At 52.0% G+C, this 24,021-nt stretch overlaps 1 protein-coding gene across 1 annotated transcript in view; it reads right to left on the bottom strand.

Annotated features, from left to right (window-relative positions):
- Window positions 1-22,177, bottom strand: part of CCND2 (cyclin D2) — a 32,828-nt gene extending 10,651 nt beyond the window's left edge. Inside the window, exons 1-4 of the mRNA XM_001156857.7 lie at window positions 20,509-22,177; window positions 18,523-18,738; window positions 15,813-15,972; window positions 5,727-5,875 (exon numbers count right to left, since the gene is read on the bottom strand). Coding sequence (XP_001156857.1) covers window positions 5,727-5,875; window positions 15,813-15,972; window positions 18,523-18,738; window positions 20,509-20,703 — 720 coding nt within the window. The 5' untranslated portion in view covers window positions 20,704-22,177. The remainder of the gene's footprint in view (window positions 1-5,726; window positions 5,876-15,812; window positions 15,973-18,522; window positions 18,739-20,508) is intronic.
- Window positions 22,178-24,021: the final 1,844 nt, after the last annotated feature.

The raw sequence follows: 24,021 nt of genomic DNA, 5'->3' as shown, positions 1-24,021 counted from the left end.
GGAATGGAGCGTGGAGAGTTGACGTGGCTTGCCCCAGTGACATCTGGCTGAAAGCTCAGACTGGCTTTAGAAAGGGCAAGCCTCCAATTTCAGAACTCCTTTTTCCTATATACCTCGACTTCTAAGCTCTAAGTAAAGACATACAGACCAGAGAATCTCCAAGAAAAAGAGACAGAGCCCAAGTGGCTGGAAAAACACGAAAGCGCATCTAATCAAAAGGTGTTACACGCATGTCAAGTGTGGCGGCTCTAGGACATCAGCTTTCCTGCAGCCTCCAAAGCACCAGCCATTGTGTTAAGATGCCCCAAATTAAGCTGATTAAAAGGGAAGCCATAATGCTCGTCTGTCAGCCTGGACAGGTGGTACCCTACCGCGCTGGAGGTCGGGCAGACCTCCAACTTCTATGATGATAGGCCCCCTCCCTTGCCCCCTTCCCTCCTGGCTGCGCCCGCCCCCAAGCCTGGAGCCCTCACAGCAGTGTTTGTGATCTTCAGCTCGTTACAAGGGCCTCTGACTTCCTCTGCTTGCTGGCTCGAGCTCCGCGCCCTGCACCCTCCTCTGCCTCCATGAATGGGCTGACGGAACTCCTACCATTAGCCCTCAGTGTAACTGCACCACCTCATTGTCACCACACACGCACTGCACTCAACAGGGGGACAAAGGGCTGAATGAGCCCCAGACCCGCGGCCAACTCAGGCAGAGACAACTTAGGAAACTATCTCATTCTTCCTTTCTTCACAGGCTGTTTGGCTTATTTCCTTGCATACCAAATGAGGCCCACAGAAAAATGAGGCAGGAGAGGGAGGCATCAGCCCCCGATTCTATTCCACCTCCCCACCCCCAGCTTCCAGCAACACTTCACAAGGTTCCTGACCACAGGCCCTGAAGAGGCCACAGAAGACAGAATCTGTAACAGTGGAGGCTTGAAAATGACATGTGCGGCGAGGGTGCCGGCACTTCCAGCTACGGAGCAGAAACACACAATGCTAAACCCCATGAATCACACACATGTGGTCGAAACTGAGACTTCTTCCACGGCGCCTCCACCTCCCTGCTTTTTAATAGCTCATTGATAACCAGGACCGTAAAATGCCAGGATGACCCTAAGGAAGGGATATCCTGGAATCTTCTCTGGGCAATATTTAACAATGTGTCTAGGGACAGGGACGAGAGTTGAAACACTCCCTATTGGGTACTGTGTACACTGTCTGGGTGACGGGTTCGACTGAAGCCCAAACCTCAGCATCACACGATATATCCACGTAACAAACCGCACATGGATCCCCTGAATCTAAAGTTTTGTTTTTTGCTTTTTTTTTAAAAGAATGTGACAAAGAGTTTTGATGTGACTTAGACAAAAAAGGATAAATTTAAGGAACAGATGACTAGAGTCTTTCTTCTGTTAAGTATCTTGCAATAACTTCACAACACCTTTATGGCCTGTGAGCCTCCATTCCATTTTTTAGTTAGTGAATTTGTGCAACTGTGTCATATGAAAATGAAGCCACTTCATTTAACCTACTCTAAGATAAGGTTGGGGAAAACTCAGAAGGCTCGGAAGGCCCTGACACAGAATTGAAGTGAAAGAAAAGACACAGCTTTTCAAAGGACATGGACAGACCAGTGAATCGGAAACCCACTGGAAACCCATCTGCCTGCCTTTGTCCTTTGCTCCTTCCTTCCTCTTCCCTTCCTCTCTTAAGCATCACTCCCAATGACTCTGCCAGGGGCTCTGGATAAAGAGCTGAGGAAAAGCTGGGCCTTATTCAAGAGGTTCTATAGACAAGGAAGCAGTGAGATCAATGCTGGCACGCAGCCCGACTAGTGTGCAGAGGGGATGGAAGAGGACCCCGATTCAGCCCAAGGAAGCAGGGCCATGGTCACCGGGGACCCAGGCCAGTGGCGCCCTCCCCTCTCAAACCTACCCAGGCACTGGACACCCCCAATAGACGTCCCCACTACAGCCAAACTGCCTCTCTGGCTGTTTTTAGCAACTCTTACGATTGGAAGGAAAAAGTATTTAAAATATACCACTCTCTGAGACTTTTATTCCCTATAAAACTGTCAGGCCCCTCACTCAGCTTTCTCTTTGGAATGAAGCGTTCTGGTTTATTTTGGCAACCAGACGGAGCAACAAAGGCCGACTTTCTCAGAGCCGCATGCGTCCCTCATATCAAAGCTATCTGCTCCTGGCCAATGAACCACAGAGACTCACCTGGCCATCTCACAAGAATCAGGGGGACCCTCTTTCAACAGCTCGATCCCCGACAACCCACGACCTAACCCCCAAAGTAACAGAGAGCATTGCAAGCTTGAAGAAATCAGAAACAGCAAGGTGTGTAGGAGCTGACGTATAACTTCAGGGGCTCTGGGGGAAACTGTCAGCTCTTCCTGATTCCCGTTTGTCAATGCACTAGGGCCAGGGGGCAAAATGTGGTCCTGTGTATTTCACTTTTCCAGGGAAAAGCTCAACATCAACCCATGGGCATTTCATAGCGTGGCCCGCGAATGTTTCAGACATACGTACATACATATATATATATCCATTTATGTATGTGTGTGTATATACATATATACACACACACATTTTACTATCATAAATACACGTAATGTCAAATTTCCCTTTTCAGCCACTTTTAAAGGTACAGTGGCATTAAGTACATTCACACTGTTGTGTGGCCATCAGAACTCTCCATCTACAGAATTGTTTTCATCATCCCAAACTGAAACTCCGTATGCATTAAACACTAACTCCCCATCCTCTCCTCTCCCCAGACTCCTGGGAACCTCTATTCTACTTTCTGTCTCTACGAATTTGACTATTCCAGGTACCTGGTATAAATTGAATCATATAGTATTTGTCTTTTTGTGTCTGACTCGTTTCACTTAACATAGTATTTTCAAGGTTCGCCCATGTTATAACATGGATCGGAATTGCATTTCTTTTTAAGGTTGAATAATATTCCATTGCGTGCCCATACATTTTGTTTCTCTACTCTAAGAACAGTTTCTATCACCAAGTTTTCTCTGCTGGGAGGCCGGCATTCTACGTTAGGCTTGATGAGCTCCTTCTTTTGGGTTGATTTCCTACTGCATTTAGGGTTCTTAACACATTATTTAGCACACCTTTGTTTACGTTCTTAATTTGCTAGGGTTTTGCACGCTTTACTCTTGCTTCATCATACAACTGCTAAGTTCCTTGAAGGCAGGAATCTCATCCTCTATTTCCCAGATGCCACCATCCACCCCAACTTCTAGCAACAACTGGGCCTTCAGTAAAGACTTCCAGAAACGAATGAAGGAAATACACCACTTCTTGACTCGTGAAATGGTAAACAGAGCTCAGGAAGCACAACTCACCTCCCTCCAAACACTAATGTGTTCTAAATTCTAGTCCTTTTATTTTTCTCCCCTCTGAGCGTCAGCTTTTCAGAGAACACAGGCTGATGGATGGGAGGAGGTTTAGCACTTGGAAAGGTGCATAAACACACACACACACACACACACACAGCCTAGCCCAGAGCTGCTTGAACCTTTCCACTAAAAACATTTTCAGGGAGAGCGAACCAGCCTCTGGGGTGCCAGAGGTAAGCCTGGAACTTCCTGAGGTCTCAGATTTGTATTTGAAAAAGTGTTATGAACTTTACATTTCACTGCGTTCACTCTTGGTTTTTAAATATGAACATGTTCAACCCAGGCCCACTGGTGTGAATGAGGCATACACAGGCAGCCCCAGTTAAGAAACACGGTGTGTGCCCATTATAGAAATGAGATACCAACTTGACCAACAGTTAGGATTTATAGGAGGACACCCCTAAACCAGCTTCGTGTCCACTTCATATCCGTTTAACAGAGTTGGCCAGCTGACTTAAATGGACTGGCTACGTAGTATCAGAAAAAGGCAAACAGTTTCTCCAGATGAGATGACAGACTGACTTGTCTGCGGTCTTGAAAAGCCAAGAGACTTAGCAGCAACTCCCAGGAGGGAAATTTACACCACTGTCCACGTGAGATCAGTAAGGGGGGACAAAGGGAGGTGGGAAAAGGCTGGAGCCGGTAGGGTGGTCAGCCCATCAGAGCAGGTCTATCAACATCGGGGGAAAAGGTTACAATGCCTGGAGGCAGGAGGAGGGGGGTGGCCGCTCAAACTCCTGTCACTGACATTTTTGTCTCCAGGCATTGAGGAAGGGCTTGTCTTAAACTGGCTGAGAGTCCTATTTGTAAGTCAGCCTTAATTGGAGACATTCAGAAAAGGAGGAAAGCGTACCATTTCTATAAACGTTAAGTCCCGTCCACGATTTTTCTCTGGAGGATTAGAAAAGCATTCTTCATGCTGCACTGGAGGGAGCTTTTCAGTCTGTGTTCTGGAGTCCTCGTTTAAAAAGCGTATGTTTGGAGCCCGCATTTTAAAACCATATCTACGAACTATCTCAGAGGAGGACCCCGGATTTGCTCTGTCAGCATCTCCCTGCGCCATTTCTCTGAGCTGGGAACAAATGCCAGGAAAAATCCAGGTGAGCGGGAGAGGAGGCCAGCGAGCCGCAGCCGTGGGCTCTCTGTAGTTTAATCTGTTCAGTATCCCTTGTGCAGGCCTCAGCCATAGGCCTATAAATCACATGATCCCTTAACTCAATAAAAGCCCGCAGAGGGCATCTGAATCCCCCTGGACCATCCAGAGGGTGTCATCGTGAAGTGCCCAGCATTCTTCAGCCTCTCCATGGTGATGCATGAGGGCTCAGGGCCAACACCCCTCTCTCGGGTTGACTTTAAACCCCAGGGTTTTTTTTCAAACCAAAAGATCCCAGGAGCGGCAACAAGGGTGGAGTGGAAAGTTTCCAGGGGGCAGTCGGAGCCTGGGGGTTCTAGCCCCAGCTCAGCCACTGCCCACCCCGCTCCTGGCTGGTTACTTCGGTCCCTGTCCTGCCCGTGGAAAATGAAGGAATGGCCTCTCTGACCTCTTAGCACCATCCTGGCTCGGACGGGCTAGGACTGCAGCTTCCTACTGATTGAATTCAGAGGCTCACTTGACCCTGGTCTCTCTCAAAACCTTTCTTCTCAGGAGCTCCAAATTCTGGCAACAGGAAGTTAACAGCCTCTGGGCCGTCCACAGGGCACACAGAATGGGGAAGCTCCGTAGCTAATAATAGTTTCTTGAGTTTGTATGGCACTTTGTCTTTTGAAAGCACTTTGTAATCCATTACTGCATTGAACAAAAGGGAAGAGAGAGCGGGGAGGGGTCGAGAGGTTTGCCAGGGACGGACACCGTTCTCACAGTGGGGCACCTCTTGTGTGTCTGCTCCATCCACTGCAGCTGAGTCCTGGCTCTCCTTTCTCCTCTGTGCGCCTTACAGCCTCAGCGTGTGAAAGCAGACACGGCAGCTCTTCGCTGCCGGGCAGAGGCAGCCCGGCAGCGTGTACAAATATGGCAATGAAGCAACAATTCAGACCCACTGAGAAGCCCACGCCATAAAGGAACATCGGTAAACAGCCCTCCCACCCCCACCCCCTTCATCTGCTTGCTGAGTTTTCTTTCGTATTTTCCCGTGCACAGCTTTTCAGAACCTTAAGAGGGGGTGTCACCTGCTGAACTCTGCACTCCCTTGGATGTCGATCTTAGGAAACAAACCAGAAAAATACCTCTGACACAACATAATCAAATCCGTCGTCTCCTTCCCTGAGCTGAGAAGAGACATCTGGACTTAGCCAAGAAGGTGGTGGCCACCTACCACGTCTGTGTTGGTGATCTTAGCCAGCAGCTCAGTCAGGGCATCACAAGTGAGCGAGCTCACTTCCTCATCCTGCTGGAGCCCACAGATGGCTGCTCCCACACTTCCAGTTGCGATCATCGACGGTGGGTACATGGCAAACTTAAAGTCTGCAAGGAATGAGAGGCAGAAGGTCAGGGCACAGAACGAATTTGGATCCTGGAGCTCCCGAGACTGCAGAGACTCAGAAACAGGACGGCAGCAGGTCAGCGGCGCGAGTGACCCCGTGCCCTACAGGCATGTCCTCCCTCGAGTTCTTTCACAAGGAGCCTGTGTTTATTTGCCATCACCATGGCTGTTCCAGATTTAAACGAAGGAGACTGAGGCAGGGAAGGAAGACAGCTTATCTAAGCGCACACAATGAATGCACAGAGGATTCAAGGTCCCCAATCCCCAAATCCCAGTCATATTAAGCATGTCCGAGTTAACATTCTTGACCCTGGTGGGGGGAGCAAGGTGAGCGAATCATGGTCTCCTCTAGAGGTGATGGTGGGAACAGAGCAGAGAATGCCTGAGACCAGTGCAGACAAGGTACCCCATGGGCCATGCAAGCAGGACAGACCAGGGGCTCCAGATGTGAGAAGGAGGGAAAGTACAAGGAGGTGGGAGAAACGGGCAAAATCTATGCATACGTTATGCTAATTCAGATGGGATCTTGTCATAGTCTCTGGACAGGCATCGAGGATTAATATGACCCCCACCCAAAAAAAAAAAAAAAAAAAGATTTGATTTAAAAAAGGAAATGAGAGAAGCAGCAATGCAGGGAGTGGGCGAGTGGGGGCTGAGTTCCACCCAGTTCCCAACCTCTGGCCCAACAGCAAGAACCTTCAGAACATTAGGGCAGAGGATTCTAACCCTAACATAGGGCTCTAACTAAGCACCGAAGATTAATCATTGCATCCGAATCAGATGGGTGACTCGGTTTCGATGTTATGACTCATGAGACTGAAGGCCCCATTTTATTGCTAAGAGAAAAAAATGTGACTTGCTACAGGGAAGTGCAGAATGAGGATAATAAATCAGAGGGGCTTGAACCCCGTCCACTGCCATGCTAGAGGGCTCCTCTTGGAAGATCAGCCCCCTTGTGTTCCTCCGAGCACTCCTTCAGAGGGGCTGGGTGGCCATGATCCAGCAGCTGCTTGGTCCATCGAGGGGAAATAAAGACAGCCAACTTCTCCTGTTACAGCTGCTGACAGCTACCAATGACCACCATATGCAGTACGCTACACATTACGTCCTGTTTAATTTACCCATCAGCCACAGAAGATGCACACGAGCGTCACCCTAATGGTATGGGTGAGAACCCTGAGACTTTTGAGAGTTTAAGTTGCCCCTGCTCGTGTTGACAGACATTAGGGTGGGTATAGTTGCAGCCATCACCCTAGTGACGGTCCTGGAGTGCAGCAAGTCTTCCAAAGCGTACTCTTTCTAGTTTTAGCATTGCTCTAGTGAGCTTACTGTGTGTAGACATGGAAGGGGCACGTGGGGGCAGGAGACACAGCATACAGGGAAACGTGGGTCTCCCTTCAACTTACAGCAAAAACAATCAGGTTAAACCTACAAAAACCAGCCCCTCTCCTATTTCCCCTTCTTCCTGTACACGCTCTATTACAAACACACTTTCTGCAGCAGCATTTTAATGGTCAGCCCATTGCCCCAGCATCAAGTTAGCAGCATTGTTAGACACCGTGGATCCCTGAGCCAAGCACAGCCCTCCCCTCCCATCATGAACGCAGAGCAAACCTGGCCATCTGCCTGTCTCCTTGGCTTTTTCTCCATTGCCCTCTCACCATCTCCACCTCTTGAGGGACGTATATAACGGTGCTGCGCCCATGCCTGCTGTCCACCTGCCCCTCCTATGCCTTCCCTGTCACCACGAACAGTGTGACAAAGCCAGCCTCCCTGCCTCTTGCTCTGCTGTAGGTCTCTTCCACATGGGTCACAGGAGAGTGTTTCTCTGCCCAATAACCTCGTTAGCTCCCCCCTGTGACATTCATAACACAAGCGGGGCAGCCGGCCCATGGCCCTGGGCCCACAAAGGCCTGGGTGGGAGCATCTGCCAGGGAAGAGGCAGGCAAGTATCCCCGGCCCTCCCTTCCCTCTGCCATAGGCCTCAGACCGGGAAGCACACCTCACACATGCCCATCTCTGCTGTCCCACTGCTAGCAAAACCAACTCTTATTATTGGCATACGAATGAACTTCTGGAAGCCAGCAGGCATAGGGGGAACAGGTGCACCGGTTGCACAGGGAGACTCTACCTCCCTTTTTGTTTTACTAAGAAGATTTTCAGGGGAGTCCTCTTGGGGACACTGTCCAATCCCACAGAATTGGGGAGCACTAGGTGCATGAACTTGACTGCCTCTCAGCAGCTCAGAGTGGCACCAAAGGAGCAGTGTGTTCCCACAGCCAGAGGAGAGGAGCCGCTGGAGACGAGGACGGCGGCCGTGCTGCCCTCTGTTGCCCGCTACACAGGAGACGAGCATCTTCCTCGGTATCCCTGAGCGTGCCCCACCTCTCCTCCAGGTTAGTCAAATACTGAGGCAACATCAGCCCTCCAGCTAGGTCCAGACGTGGGACTGTGGGCAAGTCACTTCCTCTTTCCAAGGGCTTGGTTTCCCATTTGTCTAATAACGGGTTGGGTGAGATAAGTGTTTTTCTAACTTCTAGCTGCAACTCATTCATGGGTCATGAAATGCATTTGTGGGTCATGACCAGCACTTTCTGTTGTTGTTCTCCTTTAACCAAATAGAGTAGGATAGAAAGTATCAGGCTCACTGTATGTCATTAAGAGTAAATATTGTTCGGAGAAACTTTTGTATCAGTTTGATATACTTGTACAAGTATCCTGAGTTGTGTTATAAAATGTGTTTCTTCCTACATGGCTTAGGTCAAGAGTTTAAAGATAGTAAGCAGGATAACCTCCCAGGTGCCTTACAGGTCTACTTTGCTCTTACTTGAGGATCTGGAAGGGGAATGACTCCCAAGGAGAAGAACAATGAGGAGACAATAGAATGGATCACGGCGTCTACCAGCCGGCAAATTCACAAAGCAGCCCTCTCCACAGAGCAGCGCTACCTCCCCGTGGCACCAGGGCTGCCCCAGGACCACTCTCAAGGACATCCCCCTCTCTACTGGTAGGGGATACTGAACAGAGAGAAAAACAAAAAAATCAAACATCATTTCACCTGTGCGCTAGCTTCCTAGCTGTAATTAGCCAACCCCCACCCTCAACTGTGGAAAGCTCCACCTACCCAATGCAGCCATTCCTGGAAACCATCAGCTTTGTCGCTATGACAGGATGGAGAAATGGTCACAATATCCACTCAGAAGAAGGAAGCAGAAAACCAAATTGCATGCATGCATGCGACGATGAAGATTACAACCATGGGTAAATACATACATACATGCCTATGGATGAACTGGAAGGATGCACGGAAAATAAAAGCTGTTCTGTTAGGTGGGAGAAACACAGATGAGTTTGTAAAATTTGTACGCAATATTATTTTAACAAATAAAAACCAGGTACAAATTTCTCAGCAGTCCGTTAAGTCTCTTGATCAAAAATGCCAACAAGCGATATGCTGGTGCAGAAGGCACGCTCAGGGGTGAGGGTGTGCCCTCGCCATCGTTAATTGCCCACCTGGAGAGGTGAGATGCTGGTGACTTCCTGAGATCCTTCCTCCTGCAGCAGAGAGAGAGGCAATGAACCGATCAGCGATCCATTCTGATCGACTCATGACAATGTGCTCCTCCCTGTTCCAGGCAGCATGGAGGACTCCCCCCAAAATGTACAATATTGAGACTTCTTAAGGGTGGGCATCAATGCACTAGATAGCAGAGGATGGTGTGCTATAATGGCTAGGTCTGTACTACTATATGGATAACTTCTGAAGAAACTTCTCAAAGAAAGGAGGCTCTTGAAGGCTGGGCACAGTGGCTCACAGTGTAATCCTAGCACTTTGGGAGGCCAAGGTGGGCAGATGACCTGAGGTCCGAAGTTCGAGACCAGTCTGGCCAACACGGTGAAACCCTGTCTCTACCAAAAATACAAAAATCAGCCAGGCATGGTGGCACGCGCCTGTAATCCCAGCTATTCTGGAGGCTTAGGCAAGAGAATCACTTGAACCCGGGAGTTGGAGGTTGCAGTGAGCAGAGATTGTGCCACGCACTCCAGCCTGGGTGACAGAGCAAGACTGTCTCAAAAAAAAAAAAAAGAAAAAGAAAAGAGAAAAAAAAAGAAAGGAGGCTCTTGAGTGAAGAGGAGCATTTGAGACACTTCTCAGAAGACTCTCCAGGGAGATGGGAAGGATTTGGAGAGTAGACTCAAAAAGCTCCAAGCTGGAACGTGGAGTGCACGGAGCTTGGGCAGCCTCCACTCCTGCCCCAGTCCCCACCAGACCCAGGAGGGCCCTTCTCCAGGTTGCTGCATCTGGAGATCTGAAGAGAGCAGGAGCAGCCACACGCCTTGCCATGGGGAACAGAGGCCGTCCCAGGGCCTAGGGCTCCAGCTCCCCTCCAACCAAAGCAGACCTCTGGAGAACACAGCTCACTGGTTCAGAGTATTAGCTCTGGAATCAGAAGGAGGTGGAATCTCCATCCCACCACCTACCAAGTGTGTGAAGATGAGCAAGTTACCTGATCTCTCTGAGTCTTCATTTTCTGATCTGCAAATAATGACAACAGCAATACCCACGTCGTAGTGCTGTTCTGAGGATTCACTTAAAATAATTCTTGTAAAAGCACAGTGCCTGGTTCAAGGTAAGCAATGAATGTCAGCCAGCATCCTCCCCAACCTGCACCTCCTCTGCTCTCACTCCTGGGACTTCCTGCAGGACTGTGGTGGGGAGTTCTGACTGGAGATGCTCTCCAGCGTCTGGAGGGATGAGGAGAAAGGCGCCCAGCATCCCTGGATTGCAGGCAGATGCAGGGAGCAGGCCGAGCAGGCCAGGAAGAATGAGGGCTCTGTGCTTCCTGGAGAATCTGTCACTATCCAGTTGTGTATGTGTCCCAGAAATGACATCATCGAGTCCCCAAAGTCTCCTGCTGCTTTGCAGAACTGGGAGAAAGTGCAGCCCCACAGGGGAATGAAAAGAACCCCATGAACACTCAGCGAATGGAAGAGAGAAGTTGGCAACTCTAACCCAGCACATTCCACAATTCATTGAGATGCAGTTCACCCGAGCCAAGGAACGGTGCCCAGATAACCAGGAACACCCGACATTCCCGCCTCCCTCCTGGCAAAATGGTGGAGGCAAAGGACACACCTTAGGGGAATCCCAGCTGGACCCACAGGCGCCAGGGGCAGCTCTGCTGTGGGCTGCATGCTTGCTTATGACGGTGGTGATGATGGTGAGGTATTAATAAAAAGGAGCTTGAAATTCATCTGTTTCAAACATCTCCTTTTACAGGTGAATCAATGAAGTCTTGGGAGATGAAGTGATCTGGCTGATGTCACTCACTGTGAGTGTTGGGCCTGGGATCCGGATGAGACTTTGAGACTCTGGATCCAGAGCTCTTCGTAACTTACTGGAAGCTGACCAGCTCCTCAAAGTCACCTCCCATATACCACTCAGGAGGACAGGGCAGCCTTTCACGTCGGAAGTGGGAGAAGAGCCCCAAAGGTGGCGCTCTGGCTCAGGAATCAAAGGAATTGGGTCCCAGCCCCAGCCCCGGCACCAGCAAGCACAAAAGGCTTATCCTCCCAAGGATGCCCTGGGAGCCTCTGGGGGTCCCGCTGGGCTCCCTCACCTGGGCATGGGCCCTGAGAAGTGCTCCATTTCATCAACTTGGTATCTGCACTTCTTGGTAGGATTTTACCGAATAAAGAGTTCAGAGCTAAGTAAGTTTAAAACCACGGAATACATGGTCCTGCCCAGTACATTTAGCACCCATCATTTTGGCTATGGTGGCCGAGGTCTTGGGGTGCAGGGGTGATGGCTTTGCTTCTATTCACCAATAGGGGGAGAGAGATACGCACTCTGACGCTGAAGAAGAAAGGGAAGGCCAGGTCAGGCTTTCCCCATCTCTCTTCCCCAACCTGCAGTCAGGTGGAAGTTCAAAGGGCCAGAACCAGAGTGTTCACAGGCCAGGGACGTCACTGGGCACGCACCTCATCTGCCACCCCCATAAGAGGACCAGCATACCCTGTCCTTGTGGGGCAGGGCTGCCATGGCAAGGGAATGCCCATGCAACTGCAAGGCCTGCTGGGAGGAGCTGGGGAGGGGGCTGGTTGGAGGGCGATGAGCAGCCTGCTACCCATTCATCTTACAGCCAGAGGGAAGAGCGATGGCAAGCACCACACTGCCTGGCTGCTTGTCCCCACAGGGCATGCTGACGACTTCCCCTCAGTCCCATGACCTCGCGGCTTCAGGGGTAGCTCAGAGACTTGCAGATGGAAAGACGGGTTTCCATTCTTCCTTCCCAGCACCCATCAAGGCGAAATCTCCCACTCTAGATCAAGGGCCAAGTCATCAAACTTCTCTGGGCCACCACTGTCTCCCTCTCACTTGGGGATGGAATCTGAGGGAACACCTGTAGGTAAAGCCAGGGCAGGGGCTAGGACAGCACAATGGGTTCTAGTCAACAATGGGGCTCTGGCCTTGGCGTGGGGGAGGCCTGGGGGTGGCTACCGTGTGTGGCACAAATACCAAGGTGCAGCATCTTAGGGTGGGCTTCTAGTGAAGAAAGAGGGGATGTGGGTGCCTGGAGAGGGAGGGTGAGCACCTCCCCCTACCCGGTGCCAGGTGTAAACTCAATGCCATTGGCTCTGCTAGACTAACTGGAATCATCCACCGAGCATGGTATCACATCTCAACAATCTCCCAGTGCCAGAGTGCGAACCCAGGTCATCTCCAATGGCCTTCTTTCCTCGCTTGCAGACCTGGGTGTTCCATCAGCAGAGCTGCAACCAGGGAAGCTATGGCTCAGTTCTGCTTCCCTAGTTTTGGAAACTCCAGGAACAGGAATGCTAGGAGCTGTAGTCAGGAAGATCCCCCGCCCAACCCACCCATGCCTGCACTGCCCAGGACCTGCTGCAGAGGGATACCAGCAGCTTGCGGCCCTTGCTCTTCCAGAAGCCATTTTAGGCTGAGCAGGGAAGGAAGGAGGGCTCCTCTCCGCCTTGCCACCATCTTAAGCCAGAGCCCCATAAAGCAAGACCGCCACTTCGCCACACTTACGCGGCCCCTCTATGTTCTCCTGCTCTCCCTTCCCCTTTCACACACAAATACGCTCCCCACACACTGCAGAACCACTGCCAGCTCTTTCACAACCAGCTTTTCCCATCAAATAGCTGCACGGCCTGAGGGTTGGCGGCCATCTCTCGGGACCCCCACCCTCCACCCACTGTGGACCTCCGAGGCCCTGGCCGCAGGTGTTTCATCAGCTCCAGGACGGAACATCCAGGACTGCGAGAAAAGGAGGGAAGTGTGCGATCTGAGGAGCAGGTGAGGGCAACAGCTCGGGTTGGGGAATCTGCATCTCCTACCTCTGCCTCTCAGCCACTCTGTGCCCGCTACTGGCCAGAGTCCTGGGTCCTTGCCCATTCATCACACCCTGGCCCCACAATGCACAATCGCCTCTCCATGGAAGGTGTTTCCTTCAAGAAATGCGGCCTTTGGTGTTTGTATTGTGAGGCCGACTGTTGTAAAACTCCACGCAGCCAGGATTCTATGTGACTCAGTCAGTTGCACAAACCCAAGTGCAGATGAGGGAAAGCAACTTCTTTCGATACAGGCCCCTCCTTTCCAGACCCAGGAAAGCGCCGAGGACCTCCCTGTGCTCTGCCCTGTCCACGCCTGAGGCTTAGTGCCTAGCACACCATTTTCATGTGGTTTGGGGGTGTCCTTTCCTAGTCCCTGACCAAAGCTAGTTCAAGGCCCCCAAAACACAGTCTTTATAACTGCCTCTGTATCCCTCTGGGCCTCTGTCCTCAGTCCCTGAATCCCAGGCTCCCTACTCTGGCCCCGGAGTTGGCAGCCAGCCCAAAGATCTGGGCAAGAAGGCCACGGGTGGGGGATGGGATCCCCGGTTTTCGAGAATGGGTCTAGACGGAATCTGGGGATCTGCCCACACCCGGGTAACTCCACCCAGCACCCCTACCCCAATCAGAGATCAGAGAGGAGGAAGGGGCAGTTAGACCCCAAAAGATCTGTTAGTCAAGAGACAGTGTTAAGCAGAGCTCTGGCTATCAACAGCTGGGCAATGGGGGAGTTTAGGGTCGGGGGTCAGCTGTCCTTGGGCCAGAGAGAAAGAACTGGCTGACCCCTCCCCCACAGTGAATCATGATGAGAGAGGAAGGAGACAGCCGAGCCTGGGAGACAAAATGACAGGTCACTGGAGGACTGACCTCTCGGGCCCGGGCCAGACGGCAGAAGGGAAGGAAGCCAGAGTGACCACTATCCAAAAGGCAGCAGGGGTCCACGGGGTCCTAAGAACCGCCCCCAGGGCTGCAGGAAGGATAACGGACTCTCCCACCAAGGGGCACAGGGCGCATGTGCACGCCATGAGGCCTGGCCTGCATCCAGGAGAACAGGACTACAGAAAACCAGCAAGGGGAAACCTGTGCCCTAGATGAACAGGCAGGGGGCCGGGAGGACTCCACACTCAAGCCTGCAAGTGCAGAACACACAGGTCCTGCTAGAAACAGGTAAGGGCAGCCAGAAAAGGAAAGCCATCATATCCACTTTAGTCGGAACAGTTAAAATCAGGGTGAAAATCAGAGATGGTAGCATTTTCACAATTAGTGAAGGTCCAACCTACACTTCGGTTTACAAAGCACGTCCACGTGCATCACCTCTTTCTGATTTTAATTGTCCTAGCTGCTCTGAAAAGGCTGTAGGATGATGTATCAATAGGCTTGTTTTGGAGATGAAGAAGCTGGGGTTGAGAGAGGTTAAGCAGCCAATTAAAGGTCACTCACTGATATGCAGCAAAACCTGACTTTTTGACTGTGAGCACAGGGCATATGCACTGCATCGTATGTTATATAATCATCCGTTCCGTAGAACTCACCAGTAACACGTAACAACATCCTGAAAAAAGTTACTACGTGAGTCCACCTAGCGATTTAACTACTCTTGGCAAATTTGAGGTGAACCACACCGAAAGGTCTTCCCAAGTGATCAGCTTTTTACCTAAGGTTTCTGATTGTCAAAACATGAACTCCTGACATCTCTCCCTTGGATGAGTAAGGTTCCAGGGTCTCTGCCATGGCCACTACCAAGAAAAAAAAAACAAAAAACCAGTAGACACTGGCCAAGGCTGTTTAATAAGACAACAGCAAACCACTGCCTTTGGTTTATTAGGAAACTACAAAACAAATGGGCCAGTAGGAATGATGTATCAATTGTGGGATCCACGTGGTAGGCAGAATTGCAATGTTAAAGGCTGCGGCCAAAATCAAAACACCTCCACATGAACTGAGGGCATCAGAACCCAGCGCTCAGAAAGTAAAGCCTCACCGAAAGCCAACCAGGTTCCCTCCCGCGCCCAGTGGGGCAAACAGCTAGAGAAGCAAACAGCTAGAAGGCCATAAATGCCCTACAGTAAAAAAAAAAAAAAAAAAAAAAAAGAATTTCTTTGGTCTCCCTTACCACTAATCAAGGCAGGCAGCATATTTATCTTGACGTTGTTCCTTTAACCTGTATTTGCCCCCATCCCCCTCGAGATTTCCTCTTGGGCTTATCTCCAAGCCATCCTTTTCCTTAAAAGATTAAAGATTTGCACACAACCAGTGAGCAGTATATGTAATCTTCAAAGAGCACTTTAGCCATCATAAAGAATATTTTAACAGGCACTAATTTTTTTGCCTTAACCACACCTGTCCTCATAAACCATTTATGAGTTTAGCAGAGAAAGCGAATATACAAAGCTCAGATAAAGAAAAAGCAACCCAGGAATGAAACTTCAGACTTTAGACTACTCAAGACCACCCCTTCTCCAAACTCCTGAACTAAAATGAAAGTTCGTACGGCCTTTTGCCTCTCCCCGGACATCTCCCAAAGGAGCTCCCCCGTCTCCCTCCCCGGCTCAAGCCTCATCTTACCGGTGGCACACAGAGCAATGAAGGTCTGAGCATGCTTGCGGATCAGAGACAGCTTCTCCCGCTGCTGGGGCAGCTTGCGCAAGATGTGCTCAATGAAGTCATGAGGAGTGACAGCTGCCAGGTTCCACTTCAACTTCCCCAGCACCACCAGTTCCCACTCCTGGAGGGGAAGGCAGGAAGAGAAGAGGAGAATCTAAATTCCACAGGCTGACCTGGTGTAGGGGGCTGGGCGTTGGGCTCCAGACCAGTTTTAAGGCCGCTCATTAGGACGTGGCTGCTAGATTGTAAGGCGGGCCCATTTGTCAATGTGCCCCTGAAGCTTTGAAGTTGTTGACAGCTCTTCTTATGCTTCAAATGTCAGGCTCCACTGAAAATAATGAGAGCCCAGGTAGCTGTTGCCAAGATTCTATTTTCTTCTACTTCGTTTCCACTCCAGCTCCCCTTACCCCCCTCCCAACCCTGACTTGCAGGCAATACTGCTTCCCGCCCACCCAGAAAGCTGAACCTACAATGAGATACGGCCAAGGTCATTGTGGCCCTTTCATGGTAATTTATTGTATATGTCTCTATCACCGAATTAATAGTCTTTTTAATCTTCATGGAAAAATGATGCACACAGATAAAGCTCAAAATAAGGTTCCTTGGCCCAACTCCTTGGCAACCAATTAGCTTGCTTTTACTTAGTGCCAAAAAGTGCCTTTATCTCTCTGCTGCTCAAACTCCCCTTTTACATATCAGGCAGAAATTCTGGGGATGTGACACTCAGCCCTTTCACCTAAATGTTTCACAGGCCATTGTCATCATGACTAAAGGACCACATGGTCATTAGCAACCTCATTTTGCAGATGGAGGTGATCTGGGGCAAGGTGAGGGTGCCTGCTCAGTGTCACAGCATCCCTCAGTGCAAGTGTGGGGACCACACAACCCTGTCTCTTTTGGGTCTCTCACCAGCAACCCACCTGAAAAAGAACCTTGTTTCCCTCTTTCACTGAGATACTTACGGGAAACTGTGCTCAAAGGGAAACGGTCCAAAATAAAACATTAAAAATATCGTATGTGCTACCAGAAAATATGCCTAGCCACTGAGCTGTCATCAGAGGAATGAGAGGCAGGACCTGTTTGCCAATGCACCCTCTCTCCCATTCACCTGGAGAACCTGGAATCTCTTTCATTTGCTAAACCAGCAACCAGAGCAGCAGTCCCTCAGCTGTGGGGCTGGGGGTGATTCCCTTTCCCTCCCAGGCCTCAGCCTTCTCATTTGTAAAATAGGACTCTTCCAAATCCCAACTTCTGGGAAAAAGGGAATAGGAAAAAGCCAGGTTTGTTTGTAGCAATATATTGCTTGGCTAGTCCTGGAAAGATTTGGGTGTCCTGAAGAACATCTCAATTCACCACCCTCTCGAAACAAATGAACCATATGAAGATGATTTTTCCTGCTCTCTCATGAGAAAAACAAATTGGTTCCCAATTCTAACAATGTTTTCTTCATAAGCTTTAAAATCTGCCTTGGCTTTCTGTGGACAGCTGGGGTAAAGCACCCCAATAAACTACTAAACCACCATCATCTTCAAAGATGGCTTGAAATGCCAGCCCTTCCTCTTCACAGGGTAATGCGAGTACGAACCACTGGTCTTGCACCATTATTAAAGGAAGCAGATCTCCCAGAAGAAAGCACCTTTCTAGGCCTCTCGGACCAAACCAGAAGCAGCTAAAACCTGGCAGCGGTTCAAAGGTGAAGTCATTCAGGCCCCTCTCCACATTCTCGGCAATTCCTCCCCCGACCTTGTGCATGTCTTCCACTAGATGGCAGCAGAGCCCCAGAAAGGAAGGCTCCTCACAAAGAGCTCAGTTCAAGAAGGCAGCCTCAGCCCTGTGGACTTTGTGCAGGCCCTGCCAGTGAGGAGGGGGAGGGGGCGGGCAGGAGGGGGTGCTTTTCTAAACAGTGCAAAGAGGGGTGTGCAAACCACTGAAGGTGGGCCTTGGAGCCGCTATTCCATGCAGTACAGCTGCAATATGGTCGTCTTATATGTCAAGCTGCAGGGAAAAGGAGTTAGATCAGGTGGGAAAAAGGTTCCCTGGTAGAAAACCAGAGATAAGACAGGATCCCTGGGGTTGTACAGAGGTCACAGTCCCACTGGAGGTAGGAACCCAGGCCTCGGACTCCTTCAGTGAAAGGCCACATTTTGACTTTGCTCAAAAGTCAATGAACTGATATTTAGTGAACAGCTATTATGTGTTGGTATCTTGAGACTTTGTAGATATAGAGGGCATTACCTTTGAACTCCAAGTTTTTAGGAGACACCACAGCCACATACCTATCATGTGAACACGTTCTCAGACTATTTTTGGAAATTTGGAATTTAATTAAAATATTATCACTGTTAATTAAAATATTCCATGCGTCCCCTACACACATGCATACACAATTGCAAATGAGTCTCACCAACCCAAATCTTATTCACAGATGAGATCTTATTCACAGATGTAGCCTCAGTGCTGGGCACGGAGCCCGGGCACATAGTAGGAACACACAAAAAATAAACAGTGGTTTCCTATTAAATGAGCTATCGCCCATAAGTGGGTAAATTCTATTGGTGGGGTCATTTTGGATCCCAAGAATTTGCTCTGGCAGTGGTGAGTAGAAGGCATATTGTTGGCCAGGGGAAAGCGGGAATCGCAGAAAGGAAGGGAGGAAGGGGCCGGTCATTACCAGCAGCTCCTGAGGCTTGATGGAGTTGTCGGTGTAAATGCACAGCTTCTCCGCAGTCAGCGGGCTGGTCTCTTTGAGTTTGGAGGCCAGGAACATGCAGACAGCACCCAGGAGTTGCAGATGGGACTTCGGAGTCGGGACCCCAGCCAAGAAACGGTCCAGGTAATTCATGGCCAGAGGGAAGACCTCTTCTTCGCACTTCTGTTCCTCACAGACCTATAATGGGAGTGGGAAAGGGTTGGGGGGCGGGGGCGGAGAGCATAGCATCAGCAAAAGAGAAAAAGAATAAAAAAGCGTCATCTATCGAAACAAAAAAAATTAATTTTTTTTTGTGGGAGGGGGAGGGGACCGGAATGCGTGATAAGAATAAAGAACAAAGATGAGGAAACCGGAGTGAATCAGAATAGCCCATCAGTGCTTTGGTATTCCCAGGGATCCTATAAAAGGGGGTGAACTACAGCTCCAAAACGGGGAGTCGGAGAAGTGCGCAGCAGCCGCGGCAGCTCCGCGACGCTCCCTTTGGCTACTCCTTCGCGCACTCTAACTCACTCACTCTTTTTTGGATTTCGTCATCTTTTCAAAAAATCAATAAAAATATTCTGGAGGCTCCGGGGGTCCACTTCTTGGTCTCATCCGGATCCCCAGATCCTCCTCTATCATTCCCGACAATTGGAAAAAATGTCTGGGGGGGTCCCTGCGGCCCAGGGGCCGCTATTGGGGGGGCGGGTGGGGAGAGGTGGGGAAGAGAGGGGGAGGGAGGAGAGGAGGAAGAGCGCCGCAGCCTCGGCAGCTGGAGTCGGAGCAGGGGGGGGATGGTTTCAAAAAATAATTAAAAATCGAGGAAATATCCTAGAAAAGCCCTTTTGGCGTGAAAACCCCAAAGAAGAGCCAGGCTTCCCGAAACAGAGGTTTCGGGTGCCAGAAAGGTCTGTATTCCGACCCCTGGGGCTTTGGATCCCGGGAGGAAACTTGAAGGGGTGAGCGCCGCGGCGGGAGTGTCCGGCTGCGGCCCACAAGGACAGAAACTAGGGAACGTGGTGACGAGCTAGGGGAAAGACGGGAGCAGAGAGCCCTGGAAAGAGGCACGGGGGGCTCCCACCTCTCCTTTAGGGGTGACCCGGTATCCCCCCTACACACACCCCCTCCCCCCCCTTCCTACCCCACCCAAATCTCCGCACCGAGGAAGCTGGAAAACCAAACTGTAAGTAATCTTCGTGAGGTGGGGGGTGGGGGAGAGGGCACGATTAAAAGTGGGGTGGCCGGGATAATGGGGTGCGAGGGTAAGCGGGCGACGTTTCCCAGCCTTTCCAAAGGGAGTTTGCAAAGCAACATGGCGAAACCACGGCAGGTCCAGAGCTGTGCATACGTGGGCACACGGCTCGCTGGGCAAAGACTTGGAGTGAGGGGCAAGAAGTGGTTCTTTTGGGTTCCCCTGAAACACACGTTTCTTCAATGGGACTTCCGGGGCTCCCGAATTCCCCGTTTCTCTCCTTCTCCCTCCTCCCTCCACCTCCCCGGTGAAGTGCCAGCGCGGAGTCGCGACCACATGCGGGGACCTGAGGCCAAGACGAATTTGCTCTGGCCTTTTGGGGGGGTTGCCTTTCTACTCGGGGTCCCGATTTCAGGCCCCGACTCTCTTCCTGGCCGCAGCGCAAGCAGCCGCGGCGGCTTCGCAAAAGACAGGTCGCGAGGGGGGTGGGAAGAAGAGGCAGCCACATGCAGGAACACGCGCGCGGGATGCTCCCCTACCCCCGCCCAGGACAGCCTCGCTTCTCCCAGATTTTCCTCCCCCCTCTCCCTCCCCAGTTTATCTGGAGAGGAACAGAAATAAAGCCACGCGTCTCGCCAGAAGGCGCGCGGTAAACTCCCGCACAGGAGCCGGGAGGCCGGCGCGGGGATTGCCCTCTCCCAGGTTTAGGGCTCCGGCCGGCGACCCGAGCATCCGGAGGGGTCCTGGCTCCTGGCGAGCGCCACCCCCCGACCTACCTCCAGCATCCAGGTGGCCACCATTCTGCGCATGTAGGGTTGGATGTCCTTCTGCACGCACTTGAAGTAGGAGCACTGCGGAAGGTAGCGCTCCTCGATGGTGAGCAGGTTCTGCAGGACGCGGTCGTCTCGGAGCAGGTTGCGGTCCCGCACGGCCCTGCGGACCGGGTCCACCTCGTGGCACAGCAGCTCCATGGCCAGCCCGGCGGCCCCTCTCCCTCCTGCTTTCCCCGGCCTGGAAAAGGGTTTTTCTGTTTTTGTTTTTTGGAAGGGGAGGGGAAAGCGTTCCCCTGACCTCCTTCCTTTGGCTAAATAGGGGGTTTTCGGGGGAGAGGTGAGGGCAGAGAGAGAAGGTGGAGCAGAAGAGAGGCGAGGATTGGGTGGTGGGCGAGCAGAGCCTCGGGGCTGCCTCACTCGCACCGGTCCTCCCCTTAAAACTGGTCTCGCTCTCCCCTGCTCGCTCTTCTCCGCTCTGAGGCGGTGACGCAAGCTGGCTGGGCAGTTAGCTCTCCTCCCTCTCCCCGCGCTCCCCGCTCTGGTTCCTCCTCCCCTTTCCTCCCCTCCCGGTCCTCCCCTCCTCCTTTCAATCTCTCCCTCCCTCCCTCCTTTTCCCCTCTCGTTATTAAGGAGAACAGCAGCTGGCCCGACCCAACTTCAAACGCGGTCCCCCGCCACCCCCCACCCCTCTCCCTCCATCCAGCCCTGCATGCCAGGGGCCCCGGACAGGGCAACCCACAAAAAACTACCGATTCCTATTTCTGCCCTCTAATTTCACTCATTCTGTAGGTGTAGCACGCCAAAATACGACCCTCCAACTTTGGCTTCTTCAAAACGGATCCTAATCCTCCTGCCCTTGTATTTAAGATCCAGGAATGTAGGGTAGATTATTTGAAGATGGGGTGACCTCGGACAATTTAGAAATAGGTCCCTTAAGTGAAAAATAAGGGAGGGGGTGATTTTAGAAAATAGCAACCTCGCATACCCAGAGATAAAGGTCATGTCCCTGAAGTCTGTGTTCCTGATAACTTCGAAGCTGTTTCAAAAGCCCCGATTAAAGGGACCAGAACAACGTCCCTTCTGCCCCCCCTGCAGAGTGTGTGCAGAGGAAGAAGAGGGAGGGAGAGGTGGGTATTAGGAAGGAAGGGGGGTGCTTCTCTGGAGGGATAGAATGTGATCCTCGAGCAGAAACCATCGTGTTTCTGGGGGCTCTTCGGGCGCCGTGGGGCGACGCGGTGCAGCGTCTAGGGCCGCCGCAGGCCGAGGGCAGGGCTCCCAGCGGTTCCCCCGCGGCCAGCGGCCACGCAGGAAAAACCCGCTTCCTCGCCCCTGCATCTGCTGACAAGCCGCCCGAGGTGTCTGCGCTGAGCGTGGCCACACCGATGCAGCTTTCTAGGAAATGGCCCGGGAGGGGGAGGGGGCGAGTGAGGGATTAGGTCCGGCTCCCCCTCGCTCCCCCTGCGCAAACACCACCACCCCTTCCTTTCCCCGGAGGCATGAGGCCTCCACGCTCGGTCCTTCGCCCGCATCCTCGCCGACCCCTCCGGTTTCGCGCCTCACTCGCCAGGCTTTCTCCCTGGGAGCCGACTGCGGTGAAGTCGCCGCCAGCACGGTCGGCCCTGACACGTGCTCTAACGCATCCTTGAGTCAAGGCTGTCTTTACAGGAGATATGATCTGGTGGCGTTTCTTCACCTCCTTCCTCCTGTCACCCCCCACCCCCACCGTGCCCTTTGGTGTATTTCACTCCAGGAGGAAGGGGAGAGACCAGCGCCCTGATGTGCTGGCCAAGCTGGCACGTGCAGCGGGCATGGCGTGGCTCGAGCTCTCTGGGCACACCGAGGCCGACTGAGTACCTCCCTCACCGAGAGAGGGGGCCCGGGCAGGGGCGCGGAGAGCCAGCAAGGCGGGGTGGGGCGCGGGCTGGGTGAGCCGTACACTAGGTTCCCTGCAAGGCGGAGGAGGGGAGCGAATAAACTAGAGGTGCAAGCGATTAACTCAGGCCCCGGAGCCAGCCTCTTTAAACGAGGGTGGGGCGGAAGGGGTGGTGGGGGGGAAAGGAGGGGATATCGCTTTAAAAGGGTGAGTAAGAGTTTGGGGCGCCGTCTCCCCTCCCTCTATTTGCATAGCCAATAGCTCTGGGGCTCCTGCTACTGCGCGCTGATTGTTACCGGGCAGATTACTTTTTTTTTTTTTTTTTTTTTTTTTTTTTTTTTAGTAGGACGCGTTCCCCACTACATCAAAAGGAAGCCAAGGGAGGGCGGAGGGAGAGCGGGCGCTGGGGCGGGCGAAACCTGGGGAGAGGCCCGGCCGCCTCCGACCTTATCAATAGCAGCGGGAATGAGTATCCCATCTCCTATATGTAAAGAAAGGGGAGGGAAGGGGCGGGCGAGGAAAATGTCTAATTGCTGTGGAAGCCATTAGCTTTCAGGAAGAAAAAAAGCTCGCTGAAAAACCCAAGTTGCAAACTCAAAATGAAACAGTCCAGCGCCGCGGATGACACCCGGGCCGAATACCGTGTACACCCGCACACAGTCGGCCCCGAACAATCACCTATTGGTTTTAGTCACGTTGGGCTTCCCGACTTAAGCTTTTGAGTCACCCCGGATAAGTACATTCACTTACATTTTAAGACCCCCATAAGGGAATTACTCCAATTTCACCTAAGCCACATTTGAGCGGATCAAAGAAAGTTGCAGCGGGGAGAGGCGAGAGAAGGAGGGAGCGCGGGAGGTATTTTTAAAGTATAAATCTAACCCGACAGGCAAGGACAGAGGCCGCCGGGACTCCCAGCCTCTGGACATCACTTGATACAGCTCTGCGAGCAAGGTCTCTTCCACCCCGACTCCGCACACCCCCCCTTCTCCGGGGAAAGGCATCCAGAGCTCTGGGTCTCCCGAAGTGGGGGCAGCGGGGGCGAGGAAGAAGCGGGTGGTCGTCCCGGGGCCCAGCCCACCCCGAGGAGAATGCCTGGGTGGCGAGTCCTCGCGTCTCGGGAGTGAGCCGAGGGCCCTCTCGCCCCTTCCCTCTCCCCCTCCCCCTACTCCGTCTTGCTTTACAGAGAAATTCCAGCGGGGAGGGGGGCAGCGAATGGGAGGGGCAGAGAGGGTCGCGGCCGGATGCCCCCCTTTCCCGGAGCCCTCTGCATTCATGGAGACCCGCAAGTTCGGGCGCTTCCCGCGTGGCAGGCTCGCCTCTTGAAGTTCCCCTGTCCACTTCCCCTTCCGATTACTGACTGTTCCCGAGCGTGAAGCTCGCCATCGAATCCAATCCCCGGTGGTTTTGCAGACTCTCACACGTGGGGTGGGGCGTGAGAGGGTGCGGAGGTTGGCAGAAATGTCTCTAGGAGGCTTGGACTGGAAACTGAGTTTTCCCTTTTGGTCGCCACTCCAGCCATGTGTTAAAACCCTAATGTCTTGTTAAAATGCACTCCACCTAGCACGCGGGAAAACGCATGTTGCCTTCTAGGCAAAAGTGCACATTTTCTTTCAGTGTAGACTTCGGTTTCAAGAAAAAGC

This window comes from Pan troglodytes, chromosome 10 (assembly GCF_028858775.2).
Source record: "Pan troglodytes isolate AG18354 chromosome 10, NHGRI_mPanTro3-v2.0_pri, whole genome shotgun sequence".
Taxonomy (NCBI): Eukaryota; Metazoa; Chordata; class Mammalia; order Primates; family Hominidae; genus Pan; species Pan troglodytes.
Note: the sequence above shows the minus strand (reverse complement) of the source record. Positions and strands in the feature narration are given on the sequence as shown.